Genomic DNA, 22,372 nt, shown 5'->3' on the forward strand with positions numbered 1-22,372 from the left:
AAGGGAAGGACACAGAGCATTTGGCAGCTGCCTGTGAACCACACACACTGCTGGAATCATGACTTCCTGGGTCAGGGCTACGCATCAGAGGCCAGGACAAGCTCTATACCCACATTCATCTCTGTTCCCTAGTGTGAAATGATTGTTTGCTGAAGAACAAAAGGTACCCCTGCACACTCAGCAATCAAACTTCTGCAGGCAATCAGCTTATTGATTTATTTATTACACTGAGATGCTGGGTGCAGAATGTTAAAACCTAATGTTCCAGGATTCGAAAAGACATACTAAGTGGATGTTCTCAGCTGGGAGAAAAGAAAAAAGGAAAAACAAAAGAGAGGAGGGGAGTAAGGGAAAGGTAGTCTCATTAAAACTCCAAGAAAACATCCCTGTGGTAATTAATCCTCTTCCTCTCCCACCCCCAGTTATACTCAGCTTTCTTTACTGAACCTCCTCTTTTGCTGTAAACATAAAAAGCCCTCTGGGGTACAAAGGTGGGGCTGAGGAACAGTCACAAAGCAGAGGTGGGAGTTGGACAGGGGGCTCAGGTGGCACTGGGAGAGGGAGGGGAGCCCTCCGCAAGGAGCCCAGCACAGGAGGAGACCAACATCCCATAGAACAGGGTCCCCAGCCCCAGTCCACAGAGCAGAGGGGAGCGGCAGACAAGTGAGTAAAGCGTGGTACTTATAGCCACTCCCCATCGCTGGCATTACCGCCTGCGCTCCACCTCCTGTCAGAACAGCTTAAGATTCATGTTGATGTATGGCAAAACCCATCACAATGTTATAACAGAATTATCCTCCAATTAAAATCAATAAGTTAATTTTAAAAGCAGATTCTCACAGGAGTGCAAACCCTGCGGTGCACTGAGCATGCGAAGCGCCTAGGTTGTGTGCTCCTCATCCCCTGGCCACCATCCATGGAAAACTCATCTTCCATGAAACTGGTCCCTGGTGCCAAAAAGGCTGGGAACTGCGGCTATAGACAATTTGATGTCATGAAGGCAGAGACTGAAGCAGAGAGGACGGTGGGAGCAGGGAGGTTGAGAGGGTTAAGAGGAGTGATCAGGGAAAATTCAAGAGGTGCTGGGACTCAGGGATCTGAAAAGATCTGACAGCCTGATGTCTGAATGCTAAAGAGCTGCAGAAATGGACAACTGAGTTTACAACACTCCAGAAAAAGCCCTGTTTCTCAGACTGGCTGTGAGTGAGCTTGGAGGGGTCAGAGCAAAAATGAAATTCCAGCTGCTTCTCGTCACTATTTCCTATTATGTCCTCCCATAAGGCCCACTCAGACTGGTATCCTGTACTAAGCAAAACATAATTCTGCAGTTAAAGTCATCACATGCTGCTAAAACCATCAGCCATTTCCAGGCCCATACCAATTGGAAAGAACTGATTCAGTTCCTCACGCAGCTCTCAGCAGGCGCTCTTCTGGGTGCTGAGGTCTAGAGTAGCGGGATGGCGGAGGCAGTGGAGGGAGAGAAACAGAGCAGGTGATGCTAACATGCTAGGGGCTATGATGGGAGACAGAGAGGGGTGCTCGGCTCAAGCTCAAAGGGCAAGGGAAGGCTTCTGGGGAGATGTGGCATCTGAGCTGAGACCTAAAGGAAGGGATCTGGTGAGCCAGCATGAAGATGACACACACACTGCTCTTACAGTGAACGAGTCAGCCTTCCACAATTCCTCGCTGAAATGTTTGTCTTACTCTTTGGACCTTGATGCCTTCAAACTGTAGTGCTAGAGAAGATGCCTGCAAGTCCCTTGGACAACAAGGAGATCAAACCAGTCAATCTTAAGGGAGATCAACTCTGAATACTTGTTGGAAAGACTGATGCTGAAGCTGTAGTATTTTGGTCATCTGATGAGAACAGTCGACTCATTGGAAAAGTCCCTGATGCTGGGAAAGATTGAGGGCAGAAGGAAAAGAGGGCATCAGAGGATGAGATGGCTGGATGGCATCACCGATGCAATGGATGTGACTTGGGCAAACTTTGGAAGATGCTGATGGACAGGGAGGCCTGGTGTGCTGCAGTCCATGGGGTCACAAAGACTTGGACACGACTGGGTGATTAAACAACAGCAGCAAATACCCTGATCGACATGTTTCTTAGGCCCAGAATGAATATATAACTAAGGGGTCAGAGCAGTTTCCCCAGTTGGGCTACTCTTTTCTTTGACATTCCTGCTTCATTCTTGTTTTCACTTCCTCCAATTTTGAATTTTCAGTTTTCTCCTAGTCATTTCAGCTCTCTAAGGGGACTATCTTAGGCTTATCAACTTAATGCATATTCTATCTTCACAGCCTAAGCCTCAGGTGGAAAAAATCAAGCACAACTGTTAGCTTTGGCCTCTGTTGAAAAAGTTATAATTATCTAGGCCTTGCTGGAACCCTGAAAGCTAATACTTTGATTTTTTTTTTTAATGTTTTTGGTAATTCTCTTCACTGCTTAGGTCCTGAGTCACACCCTGTCAAATTAGGTTAATGTTGTTACTATTCTTTTAAAATATCAAATCTACATTTGTATTTGACCATCTATGGACTCCAATGATCTCATCTATAAAATGGAAATTGGGGAATGATGCTTGAAGTAGGAAGTACCTACTTCCAAGGTTTGTAGAGAGGATCAAATGAAATGATATATTAAAGTATTAAAATGCTGTACAAACAGGAATAAAAAAAAAGACACAGCACAGAGATGATTTCAGGGAGCGGCAGTGGCATGTGCAAAGGCCCTGAGGCACAGGACTGAACCCGAACGCTCTCTGTATTGCCCCGTGCTTTGGATCATCTGCTCCCTCACTAGCCTGTAGGGATGAGTGTGGACAGCATATTTTGTGACCCTCTGAGGAAAGTGCCTGGTCTCCTCATTCAGCTGCAAACTCATCTAAGCGCCTTCCAGACTCTACAGTGAGCATGTGACACCAACACTGCCGCCCACCCCTCCCAGGGATGCTGAGAGAGACACCAGGAATACAGAGTGCAGTGAGGGCCAGCCCGAGTGCCTTTATTCCTCTTCTCTGGGACATCAGGAAGTCTTACGTCCTCAAGCCATTTGAAGACTAGAGGCACCTTGCCACTCACTGCATCAGGAGAGTGAAATGTGGCAGCAGAGATCCCGGCATAAGCAGAGAGGCTCTGAGGGAGAACCACTCTCTCTCCTGGCCCTTGGGGTAACTGTGCTTAGAGGATGTAACACGGAAGCTGGGACAATGTGTCCAGGCAAGCCCCGAGCAGACTGCGCACACCCACTGAACCGGCTGGCTCAGAAGGATTAGAATGAGGACGCAGAGAGTTCTCAGAACTCCTGGACTCAGGATACACACCAGGCTTGTGCAATCCAGGTCATTGCCGTCGTCCTCAGATTAAGACACGAAGAGAACTGCCCAAAATCTCCTCCCTGGTACTTGCCCTGGGATGTTTTCCAAATACTTTTTCATCCACTCCCTCAACAGAGGCTTCAGGCCAGACAAGCCGACTTCGAGCTCAGGTGCACCCTGCTGGGGGCTGGCAGGACCCGGCTGGCCCCTCCTCCTGACTCTCCACCTCCAGTCACTCGGGTTCTTAGACTTCCTCCAAGTCCGGCTCCCCGCTTCCCTCTGGGCCTTCCCAGCACAGCCTTGGACACTCTGCCCTGCTCCCTGATCTGGATAATTCCTTCTCGCGCCTCGAAATACACCCCACCTCCTCCCCGACCCTTTGACCATATTTGTGCCTCTGGCACTCTGCAAACAATCCCTGCATCACCGCATCCCCAGCCGTGTGTCTGGCACACAGCAGGCGCTCAATGGTTGTTGAATGCATAAACAAACCAAGGGCACTAGGCATCTTACTAAACCTCCCCACTGTCAATTTACTCAGCTTGAAAATGTGGGTAATAAAACCCACCTCCCAGGAATGTCGTGAGACTCACATGAACTAATATGAACAAGGCACTTAGCACTGTGCTTGGAGCACAGTAGGTGCTCAATAAATAGTAACCACAATAAAGATGAATCCTCAACAGTATAAATCAATTATACTCCAATAAAAATAATAATAAAAAAAACTGAAGCTATCAACCATGTGACAATTAATTTCGCTGTGAAATGACCTATAGTTTCAAGCAATGGCGATCTACAAACCATTCATTTTGAACACTGGCTACCTGACCAGGCCTGAGCTGTTTGTTGTTCTCAGATTTATTTCTATTCAAGAAATATGTATTGCATGCCTATCATTGCATTGTGCTAAGTGCTGAGGGATATGATATCAAGAATGAATTAGTTCTTAGCCCCACCCACCAAAGTGTATTGAAGAGTTACGGTAAGATTAAAGATGATAGGAAGCAGAGTGCTATCGGGGAGAGGAGATGCTGGTGGGAATCATTCTCAGAAAGAGTGCCGGGGATAAGAAAGAAAAATTCAAAGCATGCATAATAAATCTTCCTGTTCAATATTTAAAAAAAAAAAAAGAAGAAGAGTCCTCTGTAAGAGCCCTGTGATGCAAATTCCACAGGGATCGTCAGTCTCATTTTGAAGAGAGGCGTGAGCTCCAGAGAGGTTTGAATGATGGTCCGTGACCCACAGACTTTCCCCTCACCCCGGTGCAGCCTCCACACGGAGAGAGGCTTCCCAGTGATCCCAGTGATCATCCTCTGCAACCCCACCCCCCCGCCCCAAGCAGCTTCCTCTTCAGCCAACACTTAGAGACCTCTACCTGGGGCAGGCACCAAGCTGGGTGATGGGAAAGAGGATAAGTAAGGGGCTGCTTTGATCTTAAGGAGCCACGGCCAAGGAATTCACCTATACCCCAGAACGACTTCTCTGTTACGGAAATGGAATCCACGACCCTTAGCTGGGCACACAGACGACCAGAACCAAGGCCGCACCGCACTTACGTGTGGCCCTCTGCCCGAACTCTGGTTAAGGGGAGGGGTGCGGAGGGACGGGTGCCCCCTGGGGGTCCTGCCCTGCCCTCCTCTCTCCCCGCCTCCTCCCGACCAGAACAGGATGGGAGCTCTCTTGGACCAGGGAGCCCAGGTGCCAACCTAGTTAGGATGAAGCAACAGGCTAGGAGGAGACTGGCTGCCTGACACCATGAAGTTGCCATTTCAGGCCCCTATACCTGGACTGCTGGCTACATGAGACAAAAACAAGCTTCTGTCTTATCTAAGCTTCTATTATTCAGGGTTTTGCTGGATCAACCGAACCTACCTCCTAGCCAATTCAGAAGTCCACTATCCGGTGGGGCTGGAAGGTGTTTGTCTCTATGGTAGTAGGTATAAGTAAGTAAGTAAGTGAACTCTCTCAGTTGTATCCGACTCTGTGACCCCATGGACTGTAGCCTACCAGGCTCCTCTGTCCATGGGATTTTCCAGGCAATAGTACTGGAATGGATTGCCATTTCCTTCTCCAGCAGATCTTCCCAACCCAGGGATCGAACCCGGGTCTCCTGCATTGTAGACAGATGCTTTACCTTCTAAGCCACCAGGCAAATTGAGCCACATAGGTAGTAGGTATGCTGCTGCTACTGCTAAGTCACTTCAGTCATGTCCGACTCTGTGTGACCCCATAGATGGCAGCCCACCAGGCTCCCCTGTCCCTGGGATTCTCCAGGCAAGAACACTGGAGTGGGTTGCCATTTCCTTCTCCAATGCGTGAAAGTGAAAAGTGAAAGTGAAGTCACTCAGTCATGTCCTACCCTCAGCGACCCCATGGACTGCAGCCTTCCAGGCTCCTCTGTTCATGGGGTTTTCCAGGCAAGAGTACTGGAGTGGGGTGCCATTGCCTTCTCCAGGTAGTAGGTATATACATGCCTATTTCCTTCACCTGTTCCAGGAAAAAGCATGGACTTCCTTATGTCTGAAGGATCAGATAGTAACATGACGGTGGAGGCTCTGACAGCACGTTCAGAGCAAAAGCTCCAGCGACTTGAGCTAAACACCTTGGTGGTACCCACTGACCCCGCACCAGCCCTGACTGTGGACGTGGGGCCAGCATCTGCTGAGGAGACCCGGTGCATTAGGCCAGCGGCCAGCCAGGAACCCTGCTTCAGGCATCCACTACGTACCTCAACCCAAAGCTGCTAAGATCCAGGCTTTCAAGCTAATTCTGGAACACAGAACTCTCCCTCATGCATTGATGGCCATTTCCCTTGCATTGTCTGAGCCCATGGAGGAGTGAGGGTAAGCAGAGTTCTGACACCTTGTAAATCTTGCCTCCTGTCTGTAGTGAAACCACAAAGCCCTTGTTCTTACTGGAAAGAAAAAAAAAAAAAAAAAGCTGCTGGCAGTCTGTGATCTCTGCTTTGTCTCCTGCAGTTTAGAGACGTAAGAATGTACATCAGAGACAGACAGACACAGTGGAAAGCTCATCCATTTGCCTTCCCCTCCAGGCCATGAAGATCCATTACTAGGAATAAAGCCTTAGCTTTAAGTGTCATATCCTATCAGATTGTGCTGTGGTGTTGGGTGCTTAGCCTGAATGTTTTATTGGATTTCTTTTGCCAGAAAAGAAATCAGGGAATGGAGAGGCTCAGGAGGTCAAGGCTCCAGGGAGAGGCGTGCAGTTCATCCCAATTCTCACAGGGATGTCTCCTTCTAGAAAGTTTGGTCTCATGTTAGATTTTGTAGGAGAGCTCAGAGATGTTCAAGAAATACTTGTTTTCTTTGGAGGTTGGTACAAAGGAGAATAACTGTTCTCTGAAAACCATCTCTGTACTAGAGATGGGACACTGGTGTAGTTCAGCCATATGTCTGGTTAATGAAAACCACGCAAGACCCATAACATCATGTACCAGGTGCAACATGAACTGTCTCTGACTCTCCCCGGCGGTTATTAGATTGTCAGTTCCCAAAGGTGGGGTTACATCTCACTACCCTTTTGCACACAGTTCAATCCAGTTCAACAATTTGGCACAACCTATTACAGATCAGGCAGTGTTCCCGGAATTAAGGGAGATAAAACAAAAAGACAGGACATCATTTCTACGTTCAAGGGGCTTACAATGTAAGGAGACAAAACTTACATGTGCAAAACGATGAAGTTGAAACAAACAAAAATATAAAAACAAGATATGTGAGAGGCTGCTCTAGGAAATCTACCTGGAATATTCACTGGGAGGACTGATGCTGAAGCTGAAACTTCAATATTTTGGGAAGAGCCATCTCACTGGAAAAGACCCTGATGCTGGGAAAGATTGAGGGCAGGAGGAAAAGGGGATGACAGAGGATGAGATGGTTGGATGGCATCACCAACTCAGCAGACATGAATTTGAGCAAACTCCAGGAGACAGTGAAGGACAGGGAAGCCTGGCATGCTGCAGTACACGGGGTCACAAAGAGTTGGACATGACTGAGCAACTGATCAACAACAACAAATCTAGGCAGAACTACTGAGATTTCACGGAGAAAAAGAGAATGGAGCTGGCCTTCTACAGGAAGGCAAGGGAATTTAGACACACGAAAGAGATGGATAATCCCCCCAAACAGCAGGGGGGATAACTGGGTGGTTGGGAATGAAGAGAGTCGGTTTGGGCTCTGCTCTCCTTTCTGCAATGGCAGTTTCTTGGCAGTGTTATCTACACCGTCTCCACATTCTCACTGTTGAAGGGGAATGATTGGTGCCTATTCCTGATGGTTCCTGCCTGGAAGGCAGCTCCAGGGGCACCACACTCCTGGCCTCTGTTGTGCCCTCATCTGATTGATGAGTTTGGAAGGAACCCCTGCACGTGTGCAGGCCAGCCCCTTCTCTGTCCTGAGGATCTGCCTGTTGGAACTTATCCTCTCTTGTCTCTCTGGTGGTCCCTTCTGACACCAGAACAGAGCTACAGCACAGAGCCTCCCAAGTGTAGGCTTGTGCTGGTCAGCAAGACAAGGGTGGGTCTAATCCCGGCTCTTAATATTGGGAAGCCTTCTTGGATGCAAATATAATGCATATTCTCCAATATCAGCTTTATCACAAAAGTGAAAGGTGATATTTTGACTGGTACCCATCGTACTTACTGTCTCTCTCTTGGTTCAGAACTCCAGGAGAGATGAATACAAATTATGAGGCACCCCTGAACCAACACCCACCTCTCTTCATTTCTCAGGCTCCTCTAATCTTGCTTCTGACTATACTCTCAACACTACTCACAGTAGTCAATAACTTCTCCTGGTAACAGCCTAAAAGATATTTTTCAGTCCTCAACACATTACAGCTCTTTGATTCTAAGATATATTTAGGCTGTTTGGCATGCCTTATCTCTGAAATCAGAACATATTTTACAATCAATGATCTGTCACAGTTTAACCGGCAGCATTGTTCCTCGGTGGGCCACAGGATATTGGTGCGTCTTTATCATCCACAGCATCCGCTAGACAATGGAAATGTGCTTCTGAAGCACTTGAAAATGCCCTTTTCTGCCCCTCTTTGGCTTTGGTGACACCCCACTCCCCTGGTCTCTCACCCTCTGCAGGTGGTCCATTTCAGGCTCCTACCTGTGACCCATATTAAACAGTGTCCTTTGGGGCTCTGCTTGAGACCTGGTTGCTTTTTACCTTCCCCCTCTCTCTCCAGGTTTTCTCAGCCTCTCCTCTGGCTTCAGTTGCCATCAGGATCACAATGATCCCCAAGTTTATATATATATATATTTTAATTTAAATTTATTTATTTTAATTGGAGGCTAATTACTTTACAATATTGTATTGGTTCTGCCACATATCAACATGAATCTGCCATGGGCATACACATGTTCCTCATCCTGAACCCCCCTCCCACTTCCCTCCCCATACCATCCCTCTGGGTCATCCCAGTGCACCAGCCCCAAGGATCCTGTATCGAACCTGGACTGGTGATTCATTTCTTATATGATATTATACATGTTTCCAAGACATTCCCCCAAATCATCCCACCCCCTCCCTCTCCCACAGAGTCCAAAAGACTGTTCTATACATCTGTGTCTCCTTTGCTGTCTCGCATACAGGGTTGTTGTTACCATCTTTCTAAATTCCATATATATGCGTTAGTATACTATATTGGTGTTTTTCTTTCTGGCTTACTTCACTCTGTATAACAGGCTCCAGTTTCATCCACCTCATTAGAACTGATTCAAATGTATTCTTTTTAATGGCTGAGTAATACTCCATTGTGTACCTCGAGTTTTGATCTCTCTTCTGAGTCCAGCATCTCCCAGCTAAGTTACTTGAACTTAGCTCAAACCCACAGACCCAAAACTAGAACTCGTCCTGCTCCCTGGAAGACCTGCACATCCTCGAGTGAGTGTCCCCTTCCCTGTGAAAGTGGTCCAAGTCATGCCAGACCCCACCCTCTTGCTTGTCTCCATATTCAATAAATGACCACGCTCTGACCACTTTAATCTATCGTGTATCTCTTGGATCTGTTTACTTTTCTCCATCCTGTGAAGCCGGCTCAGGCCTCTCTCATCTCTCAGCATCCTCCTCACCAGGCTCCTTGTCTGCTTTCCTTTCTCTTCACAGCAGCCAGGATGATCTTTCTAAACACAGATCGATTCTGTCACTCCTCTCCTTTAAAGTCTTTGTGCATGCTGCCCTTCTGCCAGGGAACACTCTCTCTTAATCTCCCATCCTAGTCCCCTACCCACTTCTCTGCTGCACCTAGTGGAATTCAGTTTGCCATGGAAGTCTCAGTTCAGATGCCACCTCTGTCAGGAAGCCTTCCTTGATTTCTCCTGGCTGGGCTGAATTAGATGCCTGTCTTATAAGCTCCCATAGCATCCTGTTCTTTGACCTATTATAACTCTTGGCATTCTATTAAATAACAGAAGTGAAACTGCATATTCACTTGTCTATTTTCCTGGTGAGACTTAAGCACTACAGCTGGTTTGTTTATGAAATGAACAAATCAATATAGGAAAAGATGGGTCTGAGTGGAATAGTATACAGTGGGCCAGGATCTGAAAGACTGAGAATGCCCTAGGATGGATGACTTTGAGGACAGGACTGGTCCCCAGTCCAAGTATCCTCAGGTGGCTATGTTGTCAGCCTGACTCTAGAAGGAATTTGCTGACCTGCTCAGAAACACACCCGTAATTCACTCTGATCCAGCTTAATGCTGAGCTGAAAATTTATGGACAGATCTAAAAAGAAGAAATAAAAATGATGGATGTTAGAAATTATCCTATGACATAACTGCTTTCCTTAAAGGAATTAAAATCTCATCCAAATGTGGGTCACTGGCCTTCCTGGTGGAGACTCTACTTTTCTCAAACAACATTGGCATCAGTCTCTGAATGAGGGCACCACACACAAACAGTTACATTAAACCAATGGCTTGGAAACACCACGACAGTTCTCCTTCTGTTCTTCACAACTGAAATTAGATAAAAGTAAATTAGCCGAATGTTTCTCCACTAAGTAAACAGATGACAAATCTTCCACTGAAAGCAGGTGATGATTTCCTAAGATTGCTACAGATAACAATTCAAAATTGACTTGATTTCCCTCCTTTTGTTTATACAGTATATATGCATTGTAGAAAATAATTGAAATATATTGAAAAATAGAAAATATGGGCTCTATGCTTTTGGCCGATAGAAAAGCATGCAGAAAGCTTCAGTTGACATTTTGGTACACGCTCCATCTTTCTTCCATTCATATGCATTTTTATGTAAGTTAAGGTCACTACATATATACTTACATATTCTGTTTTTCCGCCCCCTCCACCCAGTTAACATTACATTTGAAACATTTTGCATTCCAATAAAACTTCTTATATCATCATCATAACAGTTGCCCTTGATTTACCATAATTTTTTTAAACCAATCCTCTCTGTCTGGGCTCTACAGTTATGAGAATTTCCTTTAGAAAGCTCTATTAACTCTCCTAAATATCAGTGTCTTCACTGGGACTACAGGGACTACAAACCAATCTTTTAAATTGCTTAAGCAAAAACAGCATTAGGAGCAAGAACCTGGTTGTCCTCCCCACCCTCACTCAATGCATACATTACCAGATACAAATGGTTCTGCATTTCTGAAGTTCTGTTCACGCTATGGCTCCTGGCTAGGAGTGCGGATTTAATATAATTGCTTCGGCTGATGGAACAGCTATATGAATATTAATGTTGGTTGAAGTGTTTAGAGAGACACTTAAACAAAGCTTCCTCCCTTTGTGCTGAGCACGAGCAAGAGGTATTATTATATGGTTCACAGCAGCAGTGGTCACGCAGCCACTTAGCAAGCTCCCAGGGGAATGTGGAGGAACATCGCAGAAGACGGCGGTGCAGGAAGCGGGGCAGGGTGGGGGGGTCTCCCCTCAATCCCTCAGAAGGGAAACGTCTCTAAAGGATTTAGCTTCTCTGTCTCTAACACAACTAGGATTTACACAAAGTTACTGCTGCTTTTTCAACTTCTGTCAGATAAGCCAGTCTACCGTTGTCGTCTGGTGGTTCTCTTTTCCAAGAACTGTTTGAAGGAGGAGTTGGGAGGACCTACTAAGATTAATGCTATTTTTCTGATTGGATCAGGAGATAACAAAAGAAATGCTGTCAAGATTTCTTTTGAAAAATAAAATGTTATTCTTTTTTCAGGTTGCATCCTAATAACTGAAAGGATATGTGAAACTTGGAGCAATGCTTTCTCAAGATCTACTTAAAAATTTTTTTTTTAATTTTCCTGATTTTGAAAGTAGCATACATTCTTTTAAAGAATACTTGAAAGACAAATATAAAAAAGAAAATGAAATCCCCTGGCACCTCAAAACCAAAGTCACCAACTATAACATGGTGATGAAGCTGTTGGTAGACTTTTATCTATGAATGTTTCTTCCCACATAGCTGAGGTCACATTACATTAAAGAAGTGTATTTTATTAATTTACTTATCATAGGAGCTTCTAATATCATTTAAAATTCCTTTTGAGCATTTTGAATGACTACACTCTTATTTCGTTTAAAATGCTCTGAAATACTTGGTCATTCAGACAAGCATCCATATATTCTCTCTGCACCTATCTTCCCCTTGATTTCCTATTCCTTCCTCTGAATCCTAAATCTGTCTTGAGCCCCAGTTTCTTTTCCCAGTTCCAGACGCACCTTTCTGAATGGCTGTGGAACACTCCACTTGGATATCCAACTGCCCTTTAAATGCAACAAGTCAAAACCAAGCACCACCCCTTCCCTCCTGATTGGCTACTTCTGTTGCTGGTGCCTCCATCTCCTCACCCACCTGGACATCAGTCACCTCTCTCACCTCCCCATATCTGCTCCTCACATCCTATCATTTATGGCCCTTCAGACTCTCCTCCCAGAAGGTCTCCTTTACCTGTCTCTCGCATGCCAAATTCAGCAAATACAGGATACCCAGTTAAATCTGAATTTCAGAAAAATAGATACATTTTTAGCATATATATATATATATCAGCTCAGTTGCTCAGTCATGTCCCACTCTTTGAGACCCCATGAACCACAACACGCCAGGCCTCCCTGTCCATCACCAACTCCTTGAGTTTACCCAAACTCATGTCCACTGAGTCGGTGATGCCATCTAACCATCTCATCCTCTGTCGTCCCCTTCTCCTCCTGCCTTCAATCTTTCCCAACATCAGGGTCTTTTCCAAGGAGTCAGCCCCTCACATCAGGTGGCCAAAATACTGAAGTTTCAGCTTCAACATCAGTCCTTGCAATGAACACCCAGGACTGATTTCCTTTAGGATGGACTGGTTGGATCTCCTTGCAGTCCAAGGGACTCTCAAGAGTCTTCTCCAACACCACAGTTCAAAAGCATCAGCTCTTTGGTGCTCAGCTTTCTTTATAGTCCAACTCTCACATCCATACATGACCACTGGAAAAACCATAACCTTGACCAGATGGACCTTTGCTGACAAAGTAATGTCTCTGCTTTTTAATATGCTGCTGCTGCTGCTGCTAAGTCGCTTCAGTGTGTCCGACTCTGTGCGACCCCATAGATGGCAGCCCACCAGGCTCCACCATCCCTGGGATTCTCCAGGCAAGAACACTGGAGTGGGTTGCCATTTCCTTCTCCAATGTATGAAAGTGAAAAGTGAAAGTGAAGTCGCTCAGTCGTGTCCGACTCTAGCGACCCCATGGACTGCAGCCTACCAAGCTCCTCCATCCATGGGATTTTCTAGGCAAGAGTACTGGAGTGGGGTGCCATTGCCTTCTCCGTTTAATATGCTATACACACACACACACACACACATATATATATGGCCCATTCAAAATTTAGGAAATATTTAAGCTAAAAATTATTCTTTGTTTATATGAAATTCAAATTTAACTGGATGTTCCTGTTTTATTCGGCAGCCCAAATCCTGTCTCAGTTTCTCCTGCCCACACCTTAACACCTTTCATCCATACTATAAGCCATAAGTCAGTGAATAACCTCCTTGTCTCTATGTCAAATTCATTAATTTTTGCAAATCACAGCTTTAATGGTATCGCACTTTACTCACCACCCTTGGCGGTTTCCCACTGCCTAGTCCCTCAGACTCCCATTTAGAAACATCAGCAGGTTAGCGCACACCCGCCTCTCCAGCCCACGTCCCACTGCTGCCTCTCAGGTCCAGGGCAAGTGCTGGTCTCCTGGTTACAGATCACCCTACACTCTGCGTTCCCCAGCCTCTCTCACATGGTTCTCTCCATCTACGATACCCTACCTCACATGACCAAATCCCGACTCCACCTTCACAAAGCCACCACCCTAGGCTCAGCCTTCAGCTCCTTGTACACAGATTATGAGTAAGCTTATACCATCATTTTGGCAGGTCAGAAATAGTCGAAAATCAGCAATTTCACATGGTTTTGGCTAGTGTAATATAAGATCTCCTCTCTGGTGCTTCCCTGCCTTACCATCTTCCCCATGTTCATTTCTTCAGCCCATTCCACAAAGAAAGAATATCAAGCAGTGACTGCCTACAGCAATGTTTCTCAAGTACAGTCCTCTGTCCACCACAACACGTGACACGGAACCAGTCCATGGAAGTGCGGCAGGGAGGGGGCGGCTATTAACAATGCAGATGCCAAGGCTCCACCCTGGAGCTGCAGAATCAGAATCTGTAGGAGGGCCTGGGGATCTGCATTGTGATCAAGCTTTCTAACTGAGACATCCGCTTACTAAAGCAGAGGACCACTGCCCTGCACAGCATGCCTTCTCCATCTACTCACACTGGTCCCTGAATATGCCATAGGGTTCCTACCTCTAACGACCCTAGAGACTCTTGAGGATCCTTCCAAGCCCAGGTCAGTTTCTATCTCTTCCATAAACATTTCCCTGTTCATACAAGGAAGTCTAGAGAAAGAAGTACTGTGTCATTTGTCACTAATCATGCGTTTTTCTTCCCAAAGGGAATAGAACATTCATCCACGATAAGGACTTTTCTGTACACCCCACCCATCCCGAAGAGACCAACACCAAGTTAGGCTGTGACAGCTGCTAAATAAATACATGCTACACTAATGTCCATCCAAGGTCAACAGACCCAAAGAAACCAACTCTCTAAGCAAAGATGAAAGCACCTTCTGAATTAGGAACTGTGAGAAGGGAGTATTTTATTAAGAAAAAGGAAAAAAGAAAAAGAAAGATTTCACCTGTGAGCAAGCATTTACAACTTCATGCATACGTTTAAGGAGAATGTCCATGTCAGTTCTAGTTCAACAATGACAGAACTGCAAGCAGAAGGTTCACCCAGACTTACCTGTGCCAGGGCCTGCCCATCCACCTCCCCCGGGCTGCTCCCTTCCTTAGGCAGACTCTGGCCCATCCACGAGTCAGAAGTGCCTCCTCTAGTTGAGAGCCACAGCTAGACCTATTCCAAAAAGACACTGGACTCAACAGAATAAACGCATCATCTTTCCTCCTTCTCCCACTCTGACTCTATTGCTTGTCAGTTGCTGCTGGAAACTACTCTCTCTCCTCACCTCCCCTCTCCTGGAGGTCCTTCCCCTCCTGTTCTTTCTGGCACGTCTTCCCCATCTCCTTTCCATCACTTTACTCAGGTCCTTGTGATTTCTCACCTGAGCCTCCTGACTAGCCTCCATGTCTCTGTATTTGTGGAAACCAAATCTTCACATCTTTCCCATGTTTAAAACCCTCTATGGGTCCCTTATCCCTTCAAGATGAAGTCCAGATCCTTATTCTGGACCATAGAGCCCTTCATAGTCCTGCCTTTCAATTCAGTTCAGCAAACAGCCCCCAGTGCCTTCCATGTGCTGGGCCAGGCCAGACATCTAAAACCAAAGGACTCCGCTCACAGGTGACAGAGGAGTCAATGTGCAGTTGACGCAGTGTGACGGACTTAGCAGGCCACAGGAGGCCTTGGAGACTCAACCATGCGGTGGCAGCTCCTGCAGGGAGTTAGTGAAGGACCAGGGCTACAGTTACATCTCCAGTTCCACGTCCAGGGCTCTTGCCACTACTCAATGTAGGCTGGCAACCAAGATGTCTGTCTTGCCCAATATGATGAACCAAAACACAACAAAAACAGAAGACAGGAGATGATCCATGACTAAAATATGAATTAAGTACTAAAATGCAAACCCCATAACAGTTACTACAGAGATGCTAAATCACAGTGAAACAGAAACATTTAAATATTGCACATATAAGATGGAAACAGAGAGATGGATCACGCTCAAGCTTAGCCCTGATGAAAGCTCATCACCCACTTATGTTGGTCAAGTAACAGAACTGAGATAACAACTTACTTGCAGATGCAAAGAGAGCCACTTGGGCAGGGATGACATGAGTAGTTTTTATTCTGGTATCTATTTGAACCGTGGTGTTGGAGAAGACTATTTACAGTCCCTCGGACTGCAAGGAGATCCAACCAGTCCATTCTGAAGGAGATCAGCCCTGGGATTTCTTTGGAGGGAATGATTTTGAAGCTGAAACCCCAGTACTTTGGCCACCTCATGCGAAGAGTTGACTCATTGGAAAAGACCCTGATGCTGGGAGGGATTGGGGGCAGGAGGAGAAGGGGACGACAGAAGATGAGATGGCTGGATGGCATCACTGACTCGATGGACGTGAATTTGAGTGAATTCCGGGAGCTGGTGATGGACAGGGAGGCCTGGTGTGCTGCGATTCATGGGGTCACAAAGAGTCAGACACGACTGAGCAACTGAACTGAACTGAAGAAAAACTTAAAAGAAGATTACTTTAAAAATCTAATGAATAAAATACACAGGCTAAAGACTTGAATTTATTTCAAAGAGCCAAGAAACTAAATTGGAGAAGCCATGAAGTGATTTCTAAGAGAATTCCAAAAGGAGATTAGGAGGATATCATTTCAAAAATCAGGCAGAGAACCTCACAGGGAAAGGAGAACACAAGAGATCATCTAGTATATTCTCTGTCCTTGGGGGACAGCATGGTTTTCAATCCGAGAGAGATACTCTCTATGTCTGCAGGACCATGTTTTTAAACTGCAGGCTGACAGCAGGTCAAGACAGCAATTGAGTGGGTCATGACTGTCAATTTCTTTCTAAATGAAAGAGAATAGAATCTAGTAGAAAATACGAGGTTGCATCTCACACAGCAGCATTAAGTACTGGGATCATGTATAACTGTGTATGTGAACATGGGTATATCAGTTCACAGTACAATATACACTGAGATGCAGTCAAGAAAGCTTGACAAACACTCTTCTAGAAAACTTCTATCAGAGAGGGTTTTATTTTTAATACATAGGAAACACATTCAGTTATGAATCCTGACCCTTTTCCTTGTACTTGGAGTCTGTGCTAAAATTAAACAGAGAATGGGGGTGGAATATCAGAACTGGAAGGAGGAAGCAAATTAGCAGAGTGTAAATGAAAGAACTGATAACAAGAGGCCAGAGACCAAAGGAATGAGATGGATGAGTTCTGGGTTTTTTCTGAAAGCCTCCTGCTTTATGGCAACTAAGGATTCCTTGGCTAGTCTCATTGAAGCACTGGTTACACGGTAGTTTCTCAATAGTTACATATCCCATAACCCTCAAGAAGCACCTGTATTCTGTCTATGGCAACAGTTACCAAGCAGTATGATTGGTGTCTTTTTAATGATGTCCGTCTCCACCATGTGCAGCAGCTCCTTGAAGGCTGGACTGGCATTTGGTCCACTGCTTCATCACCACCTCTATGACAGTTGACTCAGTAAATTTCAAGTGGACTGAAGTGAAAGGCATCGAAGGACCATAAAACTCTAGTTCTAATATCTGCTGGATGCCGAACCCTCTTTGCAAGAACAAACTGATTTCAGTCCATTGGGCGTAGGATATTCTAATTTGAGAAAAACAACAGTTAACAACAAGATTCTGAAGTTTCCAGGGAGAAAACTGCTTGGACTCTCGTATCTCTCGGCCCAGAGAGATACGGCTGAGTTCATGCAAAGGACTTGTGCCATCCTTTTATAGGGTAAGAGTGTTTTGAAATGCCAAAGACTCTTTAGGAGGTCAAGCTAGGACCTACTCTTTGGACTCAGTCTGGCTCCTGAAGATACCTGCTTTTTCCAGTCTGGACAGGCTGAGGGAAACCACCACGTTGAATCTGAAGCTGCTGAGCTATTTCAGAGGTCTTATCCACATTGCCAGCTGGAGCTGGCAGGATGCCCAAGAGGGCCCAAAGGCAGAGGGCTGGACCCGGAGAAGCAGTCAGTTGACCAAGGAAGTCAACAATGAACCAAATCTGGTTGTGTGTGTATGCTCAGCTGTGTCTGACTCTTTGTAACCCCATGGACTGTAGTCCACCAGGCTCCTTTGTCCATGGAATTCTTCAGTGAGAATACTGGAGCGGGCTGCCATTTCCCACTCCAGGGGATCTTCCCAACCCAGGGATTGAATCCATGTGTCTTATGTCTCCTGCATTGGCAGGTAGATTCTTTACCCCTGTGCCATCTGGGAAGCCCAAGCTCTGGTTGCTTCCCCACAAGAGGCCCAGGCTGAGGGGATACGAGATGGAGCTGGGAAGTAACCTTTGCCTTTCTCACCCTCTGCAGCTCTTCCCACCTCCATGCCTAGGTGGCCAAATCCAACCCCTAATAGTGCAGCGGTTTAGCTTGGGGTGGGGGTGGGGGCTGATTAGGAAGCCCTGAGTGTGAGTGTATAAGGGGGGGGTGGTACTGGTCTGAGGCTACACTCCTCGGAAATGCATATGGGAAGTTATCAGGGAGGGAAATGGGTGAAAGACACCCTACACCAAATGATCAACTCAAATTCAAATTCAAGAGAGAGCCCATTAGTTGCTAGTTACCCTTCTTCTCAGCTAGGCAAATGTCCAGAGAGTTATCACTGAAGGAAAGTCCTCTTTACTGGGGACACTGATTAGTATTAAAGGTAGAGATAAATGTCTTCCCTGCAGCAATACTAAAGCAATGGTTTAACCCTTTGTGGACTGGTTGGATCTCCAAGGGACTCTCAAGAGTCTTCTCCAACACCACAGTTCAAAAGCATCAATTCTTTGGCACTCAGCTTTCTTCACAGTCCAACTCTCACATCCATACATGACCACTGGAAAAACCATAGCCTTGACTAGATGGACCTTTGTTGGCCAGTCCATTCTGAAGGAGATCAGCCCTGGGATTTCTTTGGAAGGAATGATGCTAAGGCTGAAACTCCAGTACTTTGGCCACCTCATGTGAAGAGTTGACTCATTGGAAAGGACTCTGATGCTGGGAGGGATTGGGGCCAGGAAGAGAAGGGGATGACAGAGGATGAGATGGCTGGATGGCATCACTGACTCAATGGACATGAGTCTGAGTGAACTCTGAGAGTTGGTGATGGACAGGGAGGCCTGGCGTACTGCGATTCATGGGGTCGCAAAGAGTCAGACACGACTGAGAGACTGGACTGAACTGAACACTTGGTGTGTGCTGTTCCTTATGCACAATCAAATATGACATCTCTGTCGATGAGGAAGGTAAGGGACAGAACAACTCTGCAGAGTTCAGTGGGTACTTCTGCTGCTAAGTCACTTCAGTCGTGTCCAACTCTGTGCAACCCCAGAGACGGCAGCCCACTAGGCTCCTCTGTCCCTGGGATTCTCCCGGCAAGAATACTGGAGTGGGTTGCCATTTCCTTTTCCAATGCATGAAAGTGAAAAGTGAAAGTCAAGTCGTTCAGTCGTGCCCGACTCTTAGTGACCCTATGGACTGCAGCCTACCAGGCTCTTCCGTCCATGGGATTTTCCAGGAAAGAGTACTGGAATGGGTTGCCGTACTAAGAATCCAAAATTTACTTGAACTAAGTTTCAGCGTCCATCCCTTGCTGAATCTCTATCTCAGTCTCCCTCCCACCATCTGCCAGCGTATGCTAAAGGAATACCGAGCATCTTTGGGTTACCCTGAGTGGAATGTAATCAAGAGGGCAAGTTGACTCAGAGCCAGGGGAGAAAAGAGGCTGGATAGCATATACTCCCAAATCAAACAGAAACAAAGTTCAGGCTTTAACAAAAAATACTATCTATGTCTGGATACTTAGTTTGAATCTCAACTCTAATTCAGTGTAACAATCTCTCCCTGTCTCAGTTTCCTAAGAAAGCACACCCAAAGATTAAAAAAAAAAAAAAGTCCACAATGTGTACCAGTGTCTGGCAAACTGAATGAGCTGGCAAACTATGTATGTTCTCATTAGGACTACAGTATTGCTCAGTGGATCAGAGCCAAGGTTCTAGAGTTTGAGGCACTCCAAGATGCTGACTCCATGGACCTCATCAACCCTGAGGTCCTAGGAAACTTCTCTAACCTGTCTGAGCTTTCATTGTCTCACCTACACAATGGTGATAATAAAACCATTTTGTAGGGTTACTGTAAAGATGAACTGAGGATCTGTATGTGAAATGCCTGGTACAGAATAGATGACCATAAATGGTGGGTATTATTGTGGTGGCTTGCCCCCTCAGAGAGGCAAATATGCCCCCCTAAAGAGGTGTTCTGCAGCTGCCACCAGCAACTGGATGAATCTCTCCAAGGCCACGGATGCTCAAGCACCAAATGCGCACGTGTTCCCCCATGCCCCTGCTCCCCCGCCACACTCGCTATCACAGTGCACGGCACACCAGTAGTCCTCATCCATCAACTTCCTTCTCCCCCACAGCCAATCCCCCATCAGGAGCTGTGGATTCTGTTTCTTAAATATGTCAGCTCCACTTGCTCCTCTGTATCTGCCCAGCACGAGTAACAGTTTAGGGCACCACCAGTTTGCCCCTAGATAACAAGTCTCCAGCTTCATCTCTCTACCCACCGCCTTCCCTCTTCAATTAACTCGGCAACTACAATCATCTTTCTAAAGTGCAGATCTGATCATGCCTTTCTCTCGCTTGAAGCCCTTCATGGCTCCTCAATGTAACATCCCAGTCCTTAATCTGGCTTTCAGAGCCTGACACAATCTGCTTAGAGCTCAGCTCCCTTCCTGACCTCACCTCTCACCATGCCCCTCCTTGCTGTGTGTGTTCCAAGCCATACTGAGTACTGACAGTTGTACAAATGAATCATGCTTGCTCTCTCTCTGTAGTGATTTCACACATGGCTTCCCCTCTGCTTAGAGTACTCCTGTGTCCCTTCTCTTTTCTGTGCTAACTCATGCTCAATTTTTAGCTTTCAACTTAGGTGTCATTTCTTCCAGGAAGCCACCCCCAATACTTGAATCCTAGGCAGGTGTCCCTGCCACTATATTCAAATGTCTGCTTATTGTTCCTCCCCCAGCAGAGCTTCTGGAGGACAAAAAAATCCTTTTTGTCAGTGAAGGATCCTGAGTGCTTCAAACATCACCTGACACAAGACAGGCACTCAGACATGTGTTTGTTGGATAGATGCCTGGATGCTAACCACTGGGTCAGCCATGTGAAGCCATCTCTGGTTGAAGGAGGCAGCAAAGCCAAGCCGCCAGGAAGTCTCCACCCAGCAAAGGCAGTACCTACCTAGAATGGCCACCACCTCGTCATCCTGGATCACCTCCAGGGAGCCGGAGACCACGAAGCACAGGCTGTCGACGCTCTCCCCCGCGTGGTAGATGAGGTCCCCGGGCGCGCAGTGCACTGTCTGGAACTCCATGGCCAGTGCCCGCAGGCAGCCGTCGCTGGCCAGCCGGAAGGCCGGGTGCTCCTTGAAGACCTTGCGGTTTAGGTGCACGCAGATGTCCGCTCTCATGTCCTTGGGGCAGATCTGCAGGACCTGGCCGAGCACGGGAAGAAAACGCATCAGGATCCTTGCTGTGGCCTCCAGCTCGCTGCTCTCTCAGCTCCCCAGGGGCCAAAGCGACACCCACTAGACTAGACCACACTCTTCAAGGCACCAGTGGACAAGACAGCCACAGTCCCTGTGGGAGAGAGACAGGGGCCCCCAAATCTGTGCCAAATGCTCAGGTCAGGGACTTGAGAGTCAAGGGGCCGGGAGTACGTGAGACCCTTTGGAAACCCAGGAAGGGCTCCCTGAGTAGGTGACAAATACGGTGACATCTGCATAACGTGTCAGAGGGAGCCCTATGAAAGAACATTCCAGCGGAGTCGCAAAGGCTGTGAGAGGACCTGAGCAACAGCCCGTGTGAATGAGGGGAAAGCTGGGGGTGCGAGAGGGGGCTACAGGAGGACGACAAGCTTGAGAGGATGTGGAGACTTACATTATGAAAAGACTTTGATTTTGATTCTGAGTGGGACAGGGACACATTGGGAGACTCTGAGCAGGGGAGGGATGGGGAGCCTCTATATTTTAAGAGGATTGTGACAGCTTCAGAGTGGAATTAGCGGGCCCTGACTGTCGGATGGCAGGAGTGGAGCCCAGGTGTTGGGTTAGCCCACTCCTGCAGGGCTCCGGGGAGCGGGGAGGGGCCTCGGACTGGGATGTTGCCAGGGGAGCCAGGGAGAAGTAATCAAATCCTGAACATATTTTGAAGATACAGCTGCCATGGTCTGCTGATGGACTGAAGGTGGATTGATTCGAAGAGAGATATGAAGTGATATATCTTAGGTGTTACTTAGGTAACTTCCTTAGGTATCTTAGTGCCTTAGGTATCTTAGGCACTTCCTTAGGCGTTACTAAGCACTTTGGAGTCATTCATTCATTCCATACTTAGCTACTGAACACTTTAGTGTATGCCAGGGATCATTCCAGGCTCTGAGGATGTAGGCAGCAAACAGAACGCCCTGCCTTTGTGTGACTTACTAGTGGGAGGGGACAAATTAAAAGCAAAAGGAGTAAAATTCAGCAGTAAGTGCTGAGGAGAACGATGGAGAAGGAAAGCAGAAGGAAAGTCAGGAGAGGTGTGATTTTACATTTTCAAGTCTTCCGTGCACCAGCTAATCGAATCCTCACATAAACTCTCTGGTGTAAGTGCTATTGTGGTACCATTTTACAGATGAGAAAACTGAGGCCCGGGGATGATCAATAACTTGCCCAAAGTTGCACAACCAGGAAATGGCAGAGCTGGACTCTCTGACTAGGC

The 22,372-nt window shown here is 46.6% G+C and overlaps 1 protein-coding gene across 17 annotated transcripts in view; it reads right to left on the reverse strand.

Annotated features, from left to right (window-relative positions):
- The window catches only part of KCNH1 (potassium voltage-gated channel subfamily H member 1), a 436,030-nt gene that overhangs the window by 109,279 nt on the left and 304,379 nt on the right, over window positions 1-22,372 (reverse strand). For 14 of the 17 annotated variants that reach the window (XM_086343235.1, XM_086343234.1, XM_086343244.1 and 11 more), the window contains one exon: window positions 20,853-21,105. In XM_086343235.1, the coding sequence (XP_086199361.1) occupies window positions 20,853-21,105 (253 nt within the window). Of the gene's footprint in view, window positions 1-10,105; window positions 10,311-14,726; window positions 14,765-15,359; window positions 15,401-20,852; window positions 21,106-22,372 lie in introns of those variants that run through there. The other 3 variants (XM_086343245.1, XM_086343248.1, XM_086343246.1) reach the window with 3 other exon arrangements.

This window comes from Bos grunniens, chromosome 16, assembly GCF_055505025.1.
Source record: "Bos grunniens cultivar Pamir isolate PY7600 chromosome 16, Bosgru_T2T1.0, whole genome shotgun sequence".
NCBI classification, from domain to species: Eukaryota; Metazoa; Chordata; class Mammalia; order Artiodactyla; family Bovidae; genus Bos; species Bos grunniens.